The sequence below is a fragment of the Telopea speciosissima genome, chromosome 10 (assembly GCF_018873765.1).
Source record: "Telopea speciosissima isolate NSW1024214 ecotype Mountain lineage chromosome 10, Tspe_v1, whole genome shotgun sequence".
In the NCBI taxonomy this organism is placed as follows: domain Eukaryota; kingdom Viridiplantae; phylum Streptophyta; class Magnoliopsida; order Proteales; family Proteaceae; genus Telopea; species Telopea speciosissima.
Window position 1 is genome coordinate 39,878,605 of NC_057925.1, and position 11,721 is coordinate 39,890,325.

The following is an 11,721-nucleotide window of genomic DNA, read 5'->3' on the forward strand; positions in this document are numbered from 1 at the left end:
TCCCATACTCGAATGCGCAGCAAAATTAAATCGATTCGAGTTTCTTTCGCATCCCATGAATATTAATAATCAATAAACTAAAGGAATTAATAAAGAACTGCTAACCTGGTGAGCCTCAAGTGTTACTCCTCCAATACACAGTGGTTCTTCCTCCAGTGAGCGCTCCAAGCAAACAGATCTGAACCTCCAATGGTGTTACCAAGGTTCTACACGCCAATCCCAGATGCCTTCAAACTCCTCAGCACAGATCTAGGGTTTCACAAACCCTAACTCTCAAACACAGGTGAGAGAAGCAAGAAGAAGAAGAGGGATCACAAGAGGGAGAGAGAGAGTGTCTGCTCCAAAAAATGTGGAGAGCTTCTCCTCCCTCCTGCGTGTTGGTCCCCTATTTATAATAATAGGGTTTAATTAAAAACCATGAATGGATAAAATTCAATCCCTTTGAGAGTCTGACTCTCTCTCTCTTTATTTGGCAATTCTGTTTAAACTCAAAGTGCTACACAAGTAAAGAAGCAGAATCTAATAGGGAAAGTATTAATTAGATTCTTTATTTAATTATTAATGGATAATTACAATTAGCATCAAATCCATTAATTAAATAAAGAGCCAATTAAATTAGCAAATTCTAAATAACTCCCTATATGATAACAATTTATCATATGCAACCCCCCCCCCCACTAATCAACACCATCATTTTGGAATCTAGGGCATGTACACATGTACTGCCAAACCCCAATCTATAGTACATGTCCATATACGAGCGTCTGTGCATCTGATCGGGTCCCGCAAAATTCGATAAAATACTTTGTTCAAATAATTATAAATAATATATCATTTTATGTAAAATAGATTTTTGCAAAACCATTTCCAAAACGGCACTGGATCCAGATTCTGATCCAACCATGCACAGACAGTCTCTATCTTGGTGTTCCCCAATCGAGCAGTGGTGACCGTGTTGGATAACTCCTTCACTCACAAAGTGTTCACGCATTCCCAGAACACCGGCTTTGACTCGCTTGAGTCTCAATCATTGATGAACCAAAGAATGCGATCACACTTTGCAGTAACAAGGTTCCCTCAGGCACAGGGTGTCGGTGACACATGTCTATCCCTTCCTACATCTAGCAGTAATACATGAGGGAATCGACAAAGTAGATTTTTCGCCAATGCACACATCAAACATGTGAGCACTCGCATTTGTACCCTGACATCACATGTCTAGGCATACCCAATGCGACGACCATATGATAAGGGTGTCTAGCCCAAACCCTAGTCGTGACTACCATTTTAAGTAAAACTTAGGGACACATAATGCTCAAAAAGTTTATATCGCATGTGACAATATTAAACTAAAATGTATAAATGTTCAATACAAAGGTGAATCGGGTTGAACCGGACCGAACCGGGTTTGATGGACACACACTTGTCCAACAAGCATATGCTACCCACGATTCTCTCTCTCCCAACTCTTCTCTAACTCCCTCTCTTATCTCCCTCTTTCCTAAAACCTCTCCTAAAATCCCAACTGCCATCTCTCTCCTAATTCCTCTCCACTAAAACCTCTCTTTTTTTCCTTAACTTTTCTCTCCTCTCACATACTGCCCACGGTTTTCCCAACTCTACCAAAATCCTATTCTAAAATCCCATCTTAGCTAGAATTTCCCACGGTTCTCTCTCTCTCCCATCCACTTTCCAATTCACTTTTTGTTTTTATTTTATTTTTCCCAAACCCTTCCATGGTTCCCAACCCCAGTTTCTACCATAATTTCTCTATCTCATATCATTTTTAGCCACATGTTCCTTTCAAACTCAAATTCTATTTCTCACATCTTTCTTTCTCTCACGATTCTGTCTCCCATCTCTCATCTAACTCCCTCTATTTTAAAACTATCTATCTTTCTCGCTCTCGGTGGGTCGCACTTAGGGATTTAGAATTGCACAAATAAAAAGTGACAGAGGAGAAAAGAAAGGGGGAGTCACCACCGAACCAGCAACCTTTTCATCGCATAATGCATAACCTCATTACGCACATCAGCTGCATCCTTCATCGCGTCGCTAGTTGTCGCACCATCATTTCTCCAGTCGCTGCCTCCATCGAAGCACCATCGATCTCATTGCAACACCAACCTCTTGCGTTTTGCACACCATGGATCATCATCTCCAAAGCGTCTTCATGTTCATTAGCACCATGAGTAGCTAAATTCGTTTATGTTTTTAGGTTTAGATGAAATATTGATTTCTTTTAGTTTATTTATGGATGATACATTTGATTGATTGATGTTAAGACTTATAATTTTATTTCATTGAATGGATTTTATTGTTAAATCTAGTTTAGAGAATTTGTTTCTGTGATTTATCTTCTCTATTCAAGCAATGCTATTCTTGTGATTATAATTGAAACTGATGATAGTCTATAACTGATCGAACTAAGCGTGCCAAGCCAAAAGCGAAAGACAATAGTGATCGACAAGATAGGTTATAACTAGGTCGAATTGCAATTTATCATTCTGTGGTGTCATTAGGCTTGTAGCTATAATGAGCCGTAAGTGTATGCCATAAATTAACTAATGAATCAATGTGGATTTAAAACCTGAAGACAGTCTCTTTCTTTCATCTCTCAAATTGATTTTTAGTATCCCTTATAGTTATTGCTTTTTGTTTAGTTTTATCAAAACCTGAAACAACTATATTTCATCTTTAGCATTTTAGCCTTCCAGTTCCCCGTAGATTCGATCCCCTACTTATCACTGTTCTATTAGTTTTAATTAGGGTTTGTTTTTTTATCACATAACGACACGATCATTCATGGATGACCAAAACTCATCAAAGGCACCTTGGGCTTTGGTAAAAACTTCCACGAGAGACCACAATTTATGCTTGAGTTATGATCATTCCTTGCAAGCCATAAATGCCAACAAACGAAAGCAAAACGACTAAGAACTTCAGCTCCAATCTTCTTGCTTGGGAAATTTAATCGATCCCACATTTGTAATAATGTCGCTAGCTTAGCTTCTTCACCACTTGTGTAACAAAGGAGAGGTTGCAACTGAACCATACTGCCTCCTAAAAGCATATGATAAAGTGGAATGGTCCTTTCTTAAAAGCACTTTACTCAGTTATGGGTTCGATAATAGTTGGGTGCAGAAAGTTATGTTTTGTGTCAAGAATACCCAGATGAGCATCCTACTGAATGGCTCTCCTCTTCCTTTTTTTCAGCCTACCAAAGGCATCAGACAGAGAGATCCTCTTTCCTCTTACCTATTTGTCTTATGTGCAGAAGTTCTCTCTACCAAATTGGCAATCACTTTACAAGATAAGAAAATCAAGGGCATACAAATTAATAGAGGAGGAGAAAGTATTTCTCATATGGCCTTTGCAGAAGATTTGATCCTGTTTGGGGAGACATCGATGGTAGAGCCGAGGGATTTGAATGGGATTCTTCAGGATTATTGCAATTTTTTCGGTCAAGCCATCAATCTCAACAAGACGAGAGCTCACTTTAGTGCGAATGTGGCATCAGAGGTGAAAAGACAAATGCAGGAATTCTTTAAGGTGTGCCCTTCCTCCTCCATTGATAATTATTTAGGGATTTCTTATGTGGGGGGTAAGTTCTCTAAATATCATTGTCCGAATCTGATCGAAAGAGTCAATAAGAAGCTCTTGCTGTGGAAATCTTAGTTTCTCAATCCAGCAAGCAAACTAGTCATGATCCAATCAACTCTTTCTGCAATGTCATTATATGTCATGTCTTGTTTCAAGATCCCCGCCTCAGTTCATAAAACATTGGATGAAACAAGTAGGAAGTTCTTGTGGTCTAATGGCAACAAGAGTATTGTACATACAATCTCTTGGAATACTATCTGTTCCCCGAAGTGTTTGGAGGTCTCAATGTTAAACAGTCAACCATCATGAATCAAGCGCTTCTAGCAAAGAAGGCTTGGGAGCTTTTACTTCCTAACTCCTTATGGGGCAAGATTATGAAGGGTAAGTATTTCCCCAATACGACATTTCTGAATGCCAATTGCCCTGCCACAGCATCTTGGGGTTGGAAATCAATCTACTCGGCAAGGGACCTCATACGACAGGGTCTTTTTATTCAACTAGGAAATGGTCACTCAATCAATCCATAGCTTAATTATTGGATTCCTTCTCTGCCGCCGTCTTCGGCTCCCTACCCTTTACTAAGTGAAGCTCCTATGTGGGTTTCGGATTTTATTGATTTTCAGCTGTGAACTTGGAAAAGAGATTTGATATTTCATTGGTGGCCCTCAGATTTTGCTTTCAGGATAATATCCATTCCTATCCCCATTTTCCCTGCTAAGGATAAGTTTATTTGGGCTGTGACCTCAAATGGTGTTTTCTCATTTGCTTCGGCTTACAGCATTGCCATTCATGGGACGAATCTAGCTCACTCGCAGCTTTGGTTAAAGATTTGGCACCTTCCAACTGCCCCAAAAGTGCAACATCTTATTTGGAAACTACTACATCAGAGATTGCAGTTACCTGATCTTCTTATCAATCGGGGGTATGCTCCTTAATCCTTTATGTTCTTTGTGTCATGATCATCCTCAGACTATGGAACATCTCTTCATGGAGTGCGCTTGGACTCAACAAATATGGCAGCAAGCGGGCTTGTTACATCTCCTTCACAATAATTCTATCTTGCACCTTGTCACAAATCTTCTGAGAGGTCAAAATAGTGCTAGCAGGGATAATGTTTTGCTAACTGTATACTATTGCAGCATTTTATGGAATATTTGGGTTGGTTATTAGAATTGGACATTTTCAAGACAACACTTTATCCCCAGGCTTATCGCTCTCAACTCCATTTCGGGGGCTAAAGAGGTGATCAAACATTTCAGTTCACTGTGGTCAGGACGAGTAGGTTGGTCAAATGGGTTCCCCCCCCCCTCCCCACTTCATTAAGTTTAACGTCGACGGTGCCAGTCTCAGGAACCCAGGTCTTGCAGGCATTGGAGGGGTTTGTCGTTATTCGGATTCCACTTTTCTCTATGGCTTCGCTGATGGAGTTTGTTGGAATTATGCACTTGGAGCTGAAGCGTCTGCAGCTAGATCGGCATTAAATATTGCTATATCTCTCAATTTCAGAAAGGTCATCATGGAGAGCGATAATCTTCTGCTCATACGTCTTTTAAATGGGTCCTCCGATGCGACCCCCTGGAGGATTGCCCCTGTTGCGTGTGGAAACCTCCGGTGCCCGGTTCGCCCACGGATGAGCTTGCAAAAATCGAGTGAGCGCAAGAGAGCCGGTGTAGCTCTGGCCTAGGAATCTCCGACGCTCAAGTCAGGTCTTCAATGCGATAGCGTAACAGCTAGTGAAAGTAAGATGTGGAATTGTGCTCCATACCAGGGTATTTATAGAGGGAGATGAGGCGATTGGAGGAGTCCTGATATGGTAGGAGTTCTTCTCGTGGAAGGCTCTTCCATGTAGAGCGGAGTGGAGAGCCATTTTTGGGGTCGGACTCCTGTTAAGGTAAGAGTCCTAATGGGAGTATGATTCAATATCGTGTAGGGATCTTGGCTCGATCCTTATCCCGGGATACTCGGGCGGTGTTGACGTGGCTCCGCGAGTCCTAGCATGCCGTTGTGATGACCTTGGTGGAGGGCTCGGCCATGGAGGTCGGCCATGGGAGGTCGATCTCGGCAGTCACCTCGGCCTTATCCGTCCTGTGTATGCTCGGCCAAGGAGGTCGGCATGGGTGATGTGTCGCGGGCTCAGCAAGGTGCTCGGCCCAGCCATGCGACCTGACGGAGACCAGGTCGACCAGATTTTTGATTCAGCTCGGCTCGGTTCTTGGGATGACCCCGGCTCGGCCACGTGCCGGCTTCTGATTGGTGAGGTGATTTTATACTATATCAGCCCCAATTATTAACGAATGCTTCATCATTTCGAGGACGTCAGATTTTTTCATGTTCTAAGGGAAGCCAATGCTCTTGCTGGTTCTCTTGCTTCACTAGCAGTTTCTTCCCAAGCTTCTCATACTTGGCCTTCACCCCCTCCCTCTATGTCTCCTTTACTATACTCTGACTCTATTGGAACTTTGTTTCTTCGTTAATAAATTTCTTTTTATCAAAAAAAATAAATAAATAATCACGACATGCTCAGACCGAGTCTCAAAGAAAGTTCTCTTGCTCCTTCCTTCTCCTCTCCTCTGCTCTGCTCTGCTCTGCTCTGTCAGGGTCTGGGGAGCTAAAAGACCAACGTACCCTAAAAATTACCGAAATGACCCAAATGACCATCATATCTTCGTTACGGAACTACAGGTACAAAATAATAGAGAACAGCCACGTAGGATTTAACATCCAATAGCCGGCAATATAGACCGTTGCGGCTAAATATAAAACGCAGTCAACCATCACCGAAGGAGCAGTAGTCCACCTTCGTTTTTACAGGGAATAACGAGAAGAAGAAAGACGAGAAAACCCAAAAAATAGAGAAATTGCCCCCCAGGAAAAAAAAAATCTCGAATATGATAGAGAAAGGAACGAGCTTGAGCTTCCATGACCAAAGGGGAATCGAAGCCATCAGAAAAATAACTCATCTTTGCCGTAAGATTCTTCACCTAGACCTGCAATTGAACATCTCCCACCGGCTCACCTTCTTCCGGCGATTTTTTCGGTTCATTTGGGATAAGATTCTTGCTTGCTACCCTGGGAAGTCCTTCAGTTACCGGCGATTGCAGCGTAACTTGTCTTCCATCTCTCCTGCTAATATCGAGTGCGGTTTACCGTCCGGCGACCTCACCTCTACCTCTTGGAATTTCGATATGGAATCCGATTCGGTGACGCTGAAGATCAGTATTTTGGGCGATTGTCACATTGGCAAAACTAGTTTCGTTGTAAGTACTTAATGCCTACTTTGAACTTCAATTGTGGAGTAAAAGAAATCATTTTTCATTTTTTCATGTTTATGAGTTTCACTGAAACACCCCCCCCCCCTTTTTTTTTTTTCCCGTTTGTTCTATTGTTGAAGGTTAAGTATGTAGGAGATGAACAAGAACAGAGGTGCTTGCAGATGTCAGGATTGAATTTAATGGATAAAGTATTTTCAGTTAAAGGAGCAAAAATTGCTTTTAGTATTTGGGATGTAGGAGGAGATCATTCTTCTCTTAATCATGTTCCCATCGCCTGTAAAGATGCTGTAGCCATCTTGGTCATGTTCGATCTCACAAGTCGATGTACACTAAACAGGTCTATTATTAATTACTCTGTTTTGGATTGTTATTGTGATCTAAATTAAAGTCTCTGTTCTGAAAAAATTCTGTTTTGATCGCAGCGTTCTTGGGTGGTATCAGCAAGCGAGAAAGTGGAATCAGGTACTTAAACAAAAAGGCTCTGGTTATTCAATTGGATTGAATACTTAAAATCAGAATTAGAGAATCAACAGTTTTTAACATATCGTGGGTCTTCTTCTTCTTCTTCTTCTTCATCTGTTGGTTTTTCTTGTTTCAGACGGCGATTCCGATACTAATCGGAACCAAATTTGATGATTTCGTGCGACTTCCTCTTGATATGCAATGGACAATCGTTACCCAGGTAATAACTTTTTAGATTACTGGAATCATCAGAACTGGTGATTCAGTTTTAAACTTTTTGACTGTTTTGTCATTTGATCTTGAATTCTTTTTTCATTTTAGATGCCATGAAAAGCATTAGCTTCGTTGAAATTTTAAAAAATTTGAAATACTTAAGCGCCTGCCTATTGGATTCAGAACTCAGACATTGGGAACGCCGCTTGGCTCTGCTTTTTGTCTCCACTTATTAGTTTGAATCTTCAAGTTTTAGCTGAGTTGGTAGAAATTGTTACCAAACAGTGCCTTAGCGTAAAAGGGTAATGTGTACATGGGGAGTGATGGACAAGAATGTGAACTGGTCAATCATATATTAAATCAGACAAATTTTCTGAAAATTTTGCTACCATAGAAAATTTCTCCCTCTTCTCAGTCCCCACACAACCCCACACGCAATGACATCTACATATTGGAAACGATCAATTCAAAGCCTTAAATCAAAGGCCACGTTTGGTATCAGTTTCTGATTTCTAGGAAGCATTTTTTTTTGTGGAAAGAATCACTTTTAAAGGTGAAATTTGAGCTGTGGAAACTGGTATATGAGCTTGAGAAGGTGACCCATTAGCTATCTTTGAATGTATGAACTGCAAGACCATGGAATTCTTACTGTTATTGTTGATGGGTCAAGCTCTTAGTTTGGTTAATTACTTCAGTTGGAAGAGTGGGTGGGTTTCACTTTTAAGGGTGTAAATTTGGGTCTGAAATTGACAACCGTCCCGCTAAAACCCATAACCGACCCATCACATTGCTAAATGGTAAGGGTGTCAATTTTGGATCGAAACCGTCCCGCTAGGAACCGAAAACGATCCACCCAATAGTTTATTGGTCCGAATCTAGTCTGGTCCCAGGAACAGTTAAAGAACCGTTAGAACCGGAAGAAATGTCCAAGATTGGATTATCATCTAATAAAATTTGACAAATGATGTCATACAAAAGAAAAACAACTTTAGAAGCTGTGTTTTTTGTATTGTCTCTACTCATACCTAACAACTGCAATGCATAGAATATTATTTCAATAAAAATCTTTATTCACGAACTACCAAATTGGTGATGACAGATGGCGAATTATTATAATAGTTTGTTATTTCTAAACTCTCTCTCTCTTCTTCTGCATAAACAAAGTCTAAATATGAGGAATTATGTGAAAGTTGTATATCAAAATTAGTTCAAGTCTAACATATCTGTTCGCATGAGATGATAATATATACATTGACACATTGGAATGTCTACCGTTTTTCTAGAGCAACTCCTATTGTCCTTGTTTTGGACTCTACATTATAATAATGTTTGGACCCGCTTAGGAACCGGAACCAGACCACCCATTACTTAATGATCCTGGATCTCAGATTTGGAACCGGTGAGCTTATTGGTCTGGATCTGGTCTTGACATCTTAGAGCCGGAACCGCTAGAGAACTGGACCGATAGCCCAGAACCAGAACAATTGACACCCCTACTAAATGGGATGGTTCTGGGATCGATTATTCAATGGGATTAGATGGTTCTTGGGGACGAGTTTCCCCAATAGATCTAGAACCGAAAGCTCAATAAGGAATTGACTAGAACTAGAACTACTAGGACTTGTTTAACACATCTAAATTACTTATTTAGGACTAGTTAATATTTATAACTTATATAAGAGTTAAGATGTAATTACAAAGAAAAACCAAGGGTTATCAATTATTTTGGGCTTAGTTGAGTGTTTGTATCCTTAAGAATTGATGTTTGATTATTTTATGCTTAGAAATATATTCAATTATTTGTATGCTTATAGCTGTGCTTATGAAGCACCGAGACCATGGCGTGATAATGTTCATACTTCTTTTTGGATATTTTGGATATTTGAATTCTTTGGATTGTATTTACTGGAATATGTAATTAATGGTTACGTCTTGATACTTGAATTTTGGGATAATACTGTTAAATTACTCTTATCACCTTAGTTAACCCTTAAATATGATTCCTTATTATTATATTGCTTCCATTGCTATTTATTGAATTGGCTTATAATGTGTGGGTTTGTGAGCCTAGAACACTACACGTGTGGATCTTGGTAGATCTAGTTGGATATTTGAGAATATCCAGTCATATCGCTGGCCTAATGGGGGCGGGGTGTTACAGTGTACGGGAAGTTTATTTGTATACATAGGAATTTTGCACATATTTGACTATTTGAGACTTTAAATGCTTAGAACCGTTAAGAAATCAGAACCGAACTGTCCCACTATTAAACAAGACCGAATCCTAATTTTGGGACTATTTAGTAAATGGAACAGTTCTGGGATTGACCCCTTAAGACCGACACCGATAAGGAACGTACTGTCTCATTTGACACCCTTAGTTACACTATAAAATGGAAGTTTCTCTTCATTAAGTTGTAATTTTTAATTGGAATATACAGGCAAGGGCATACGCGCAAGCCATGAAGGCGACACTCTTCTTCTCAAGTGCGACGCATAACATTAATGTGAACAAGATCTTCAAATTCATCACTGCCAAGCTTTTCAACTTGCCATGGACAGTACAGAGGAATCTGACTGTCGGAGAACCCATCATCGACTTCTGAGTTTTCTGAGAAGGTGAATGGGTCTTCTTTGTGTATTATTATCATTGCACTTCTTTCTCAAGGGAGGCAGGCAATCCATTAAATGAAATGTAATCAAACATGTACATAGCAATATGACTCTGTAACTAGTCCCTGTAGAAAAGAGATAGGGATCAGGTGTCTGACTTATAATGGATATTTGTGTTAGTGGGTTGGGTTCCTTTTTCTCATTTTGGGATTTAGAATCTTGGATAGGAGGGAGACAGCCATGTACCCCCATCCAGAGAAGGGGAGCCATCAATTTTCAAAATGAAATAAAATATAAAGTAGTAACAAAGATCACATACTTGATTTGATTTTCCGTGTTGAAATATAAAGTAGTAATGGGGCCACATTTGATCTTTTAATGGTTTATTTTTGTTAAATAATTGAGGTTGTGGTCATTTTAAATCAGGGACTAATTGAAAGATTAAAGCTCATTTTAGAGTCTCATTAAATAGGACTCCTCTCAGGTTCCTTGTCCGGTCAGGTTCTTAGGTTCCTCTCATAGGGGATCGGAAATAACGACCTCACCCCCTGCCCGAACACACTACCTGAGTCAGGGGTGAGGTCGTCATTTTCGCCCTCCCTATGAGAGGAACCTACGAACCTGACCGTGCAGGGAACCTGAGAGGAGAAAAATTCCCATTAAATACTAGTTTCATTGTCTTAGTTTGGCAAGGACACAACAGAAAAAAAAGAAAATAAATAACCATGCTAACCACACTATCGGTTAGCATTTTTTTTCTCATAAATAAAATAAAAAAGGGACAAAGATCACTACCTAGTAGCATGCGGAGCATAGCTCTTGGGTGCAAAAATAGGGCCACGTGAAATGAGTGCCACACCTCCATGGAAAGATGGAAATCCCTTAGGAGTGCGTGCGGAATATTGGGTCCATTTTAGAGGGTTATGTGTATTTAACCTTTTTTTATATATAAAATCATTTTCTAAATTTTCAATGGTCAAAATTTCTCGTACGTGCAGATTAGGAAGACCTTGCACCCTCTTTTTTTTTTTGGCCATCTTTTTCATTCACATCTAAATCGTGCCAATAATCAAACAAACCTCAATGGATTGATTCTACTTGAAAAAATTATTCAGGAAATGTTATGTTATAAAAAAGATTAGAAAAAACCACATGAAAGGAATCATATAATAACAATAGCTAACTCAATCTTATTGATCCAAAGTCCAAACAAACATAAATTGCTCTATTTCCAAACCGGGTTGGGGTTAGACAATAAACCTGATTGGATCAATTGATTGGGTCAGAATTCTATAAACTAACGTGAAAGTGTAGGTGTGCAAAAGAAAGTCTATTTGATGCTCTCAGGCCCAGGGGTTTATAAATCTGGCGGCCGATACTAATCCGATACTGATTCGGATGGTCTGTATCGGTCTGAATTGGACAGATTTACCCCTGTTTTCTTTAAAAATTGAAAACATCTTTAACTTTGGTCTATACCGATCCACCGATATTTGATAGATATCAGTCTCTTTTGATACCAATACGAATTGGCCGATTCGATAATTCCTCAAACCAT

General features: G+C 39.8%; 1 protein-coding gene across 1 annotated transcript; it reads left to right on the forward strand.

The window, feature by feature from the left end:
• Positions 1–6,397: 6,397 nt before the first annotated feature.
• Positions 6,398–10,283, forward strand: LOC122641721 (septum-promoting GTP-binding protein 1-like). The gene is made up of 5 exons (XM_043835011.1): positions 6,398–6,860; positions 6,995–7,212; positions 7,298–7,337; positions 7,474–7,557; positions 9,992–10,283. The coding sequence occupies exons 1-5, from the start codon at positions 6,492–6,494 to the stop codon at positions 10,154–10,156; spliced, it is 876 nt and encodes a 291-aa protein (XP_043690946.1). The 5' UTR covers positions 6,398–6,491; the 3' UTR covers positions 10,157–10,283.
• Positions 10,284–11,721: the final 1,438 nt, after the last annotated feature.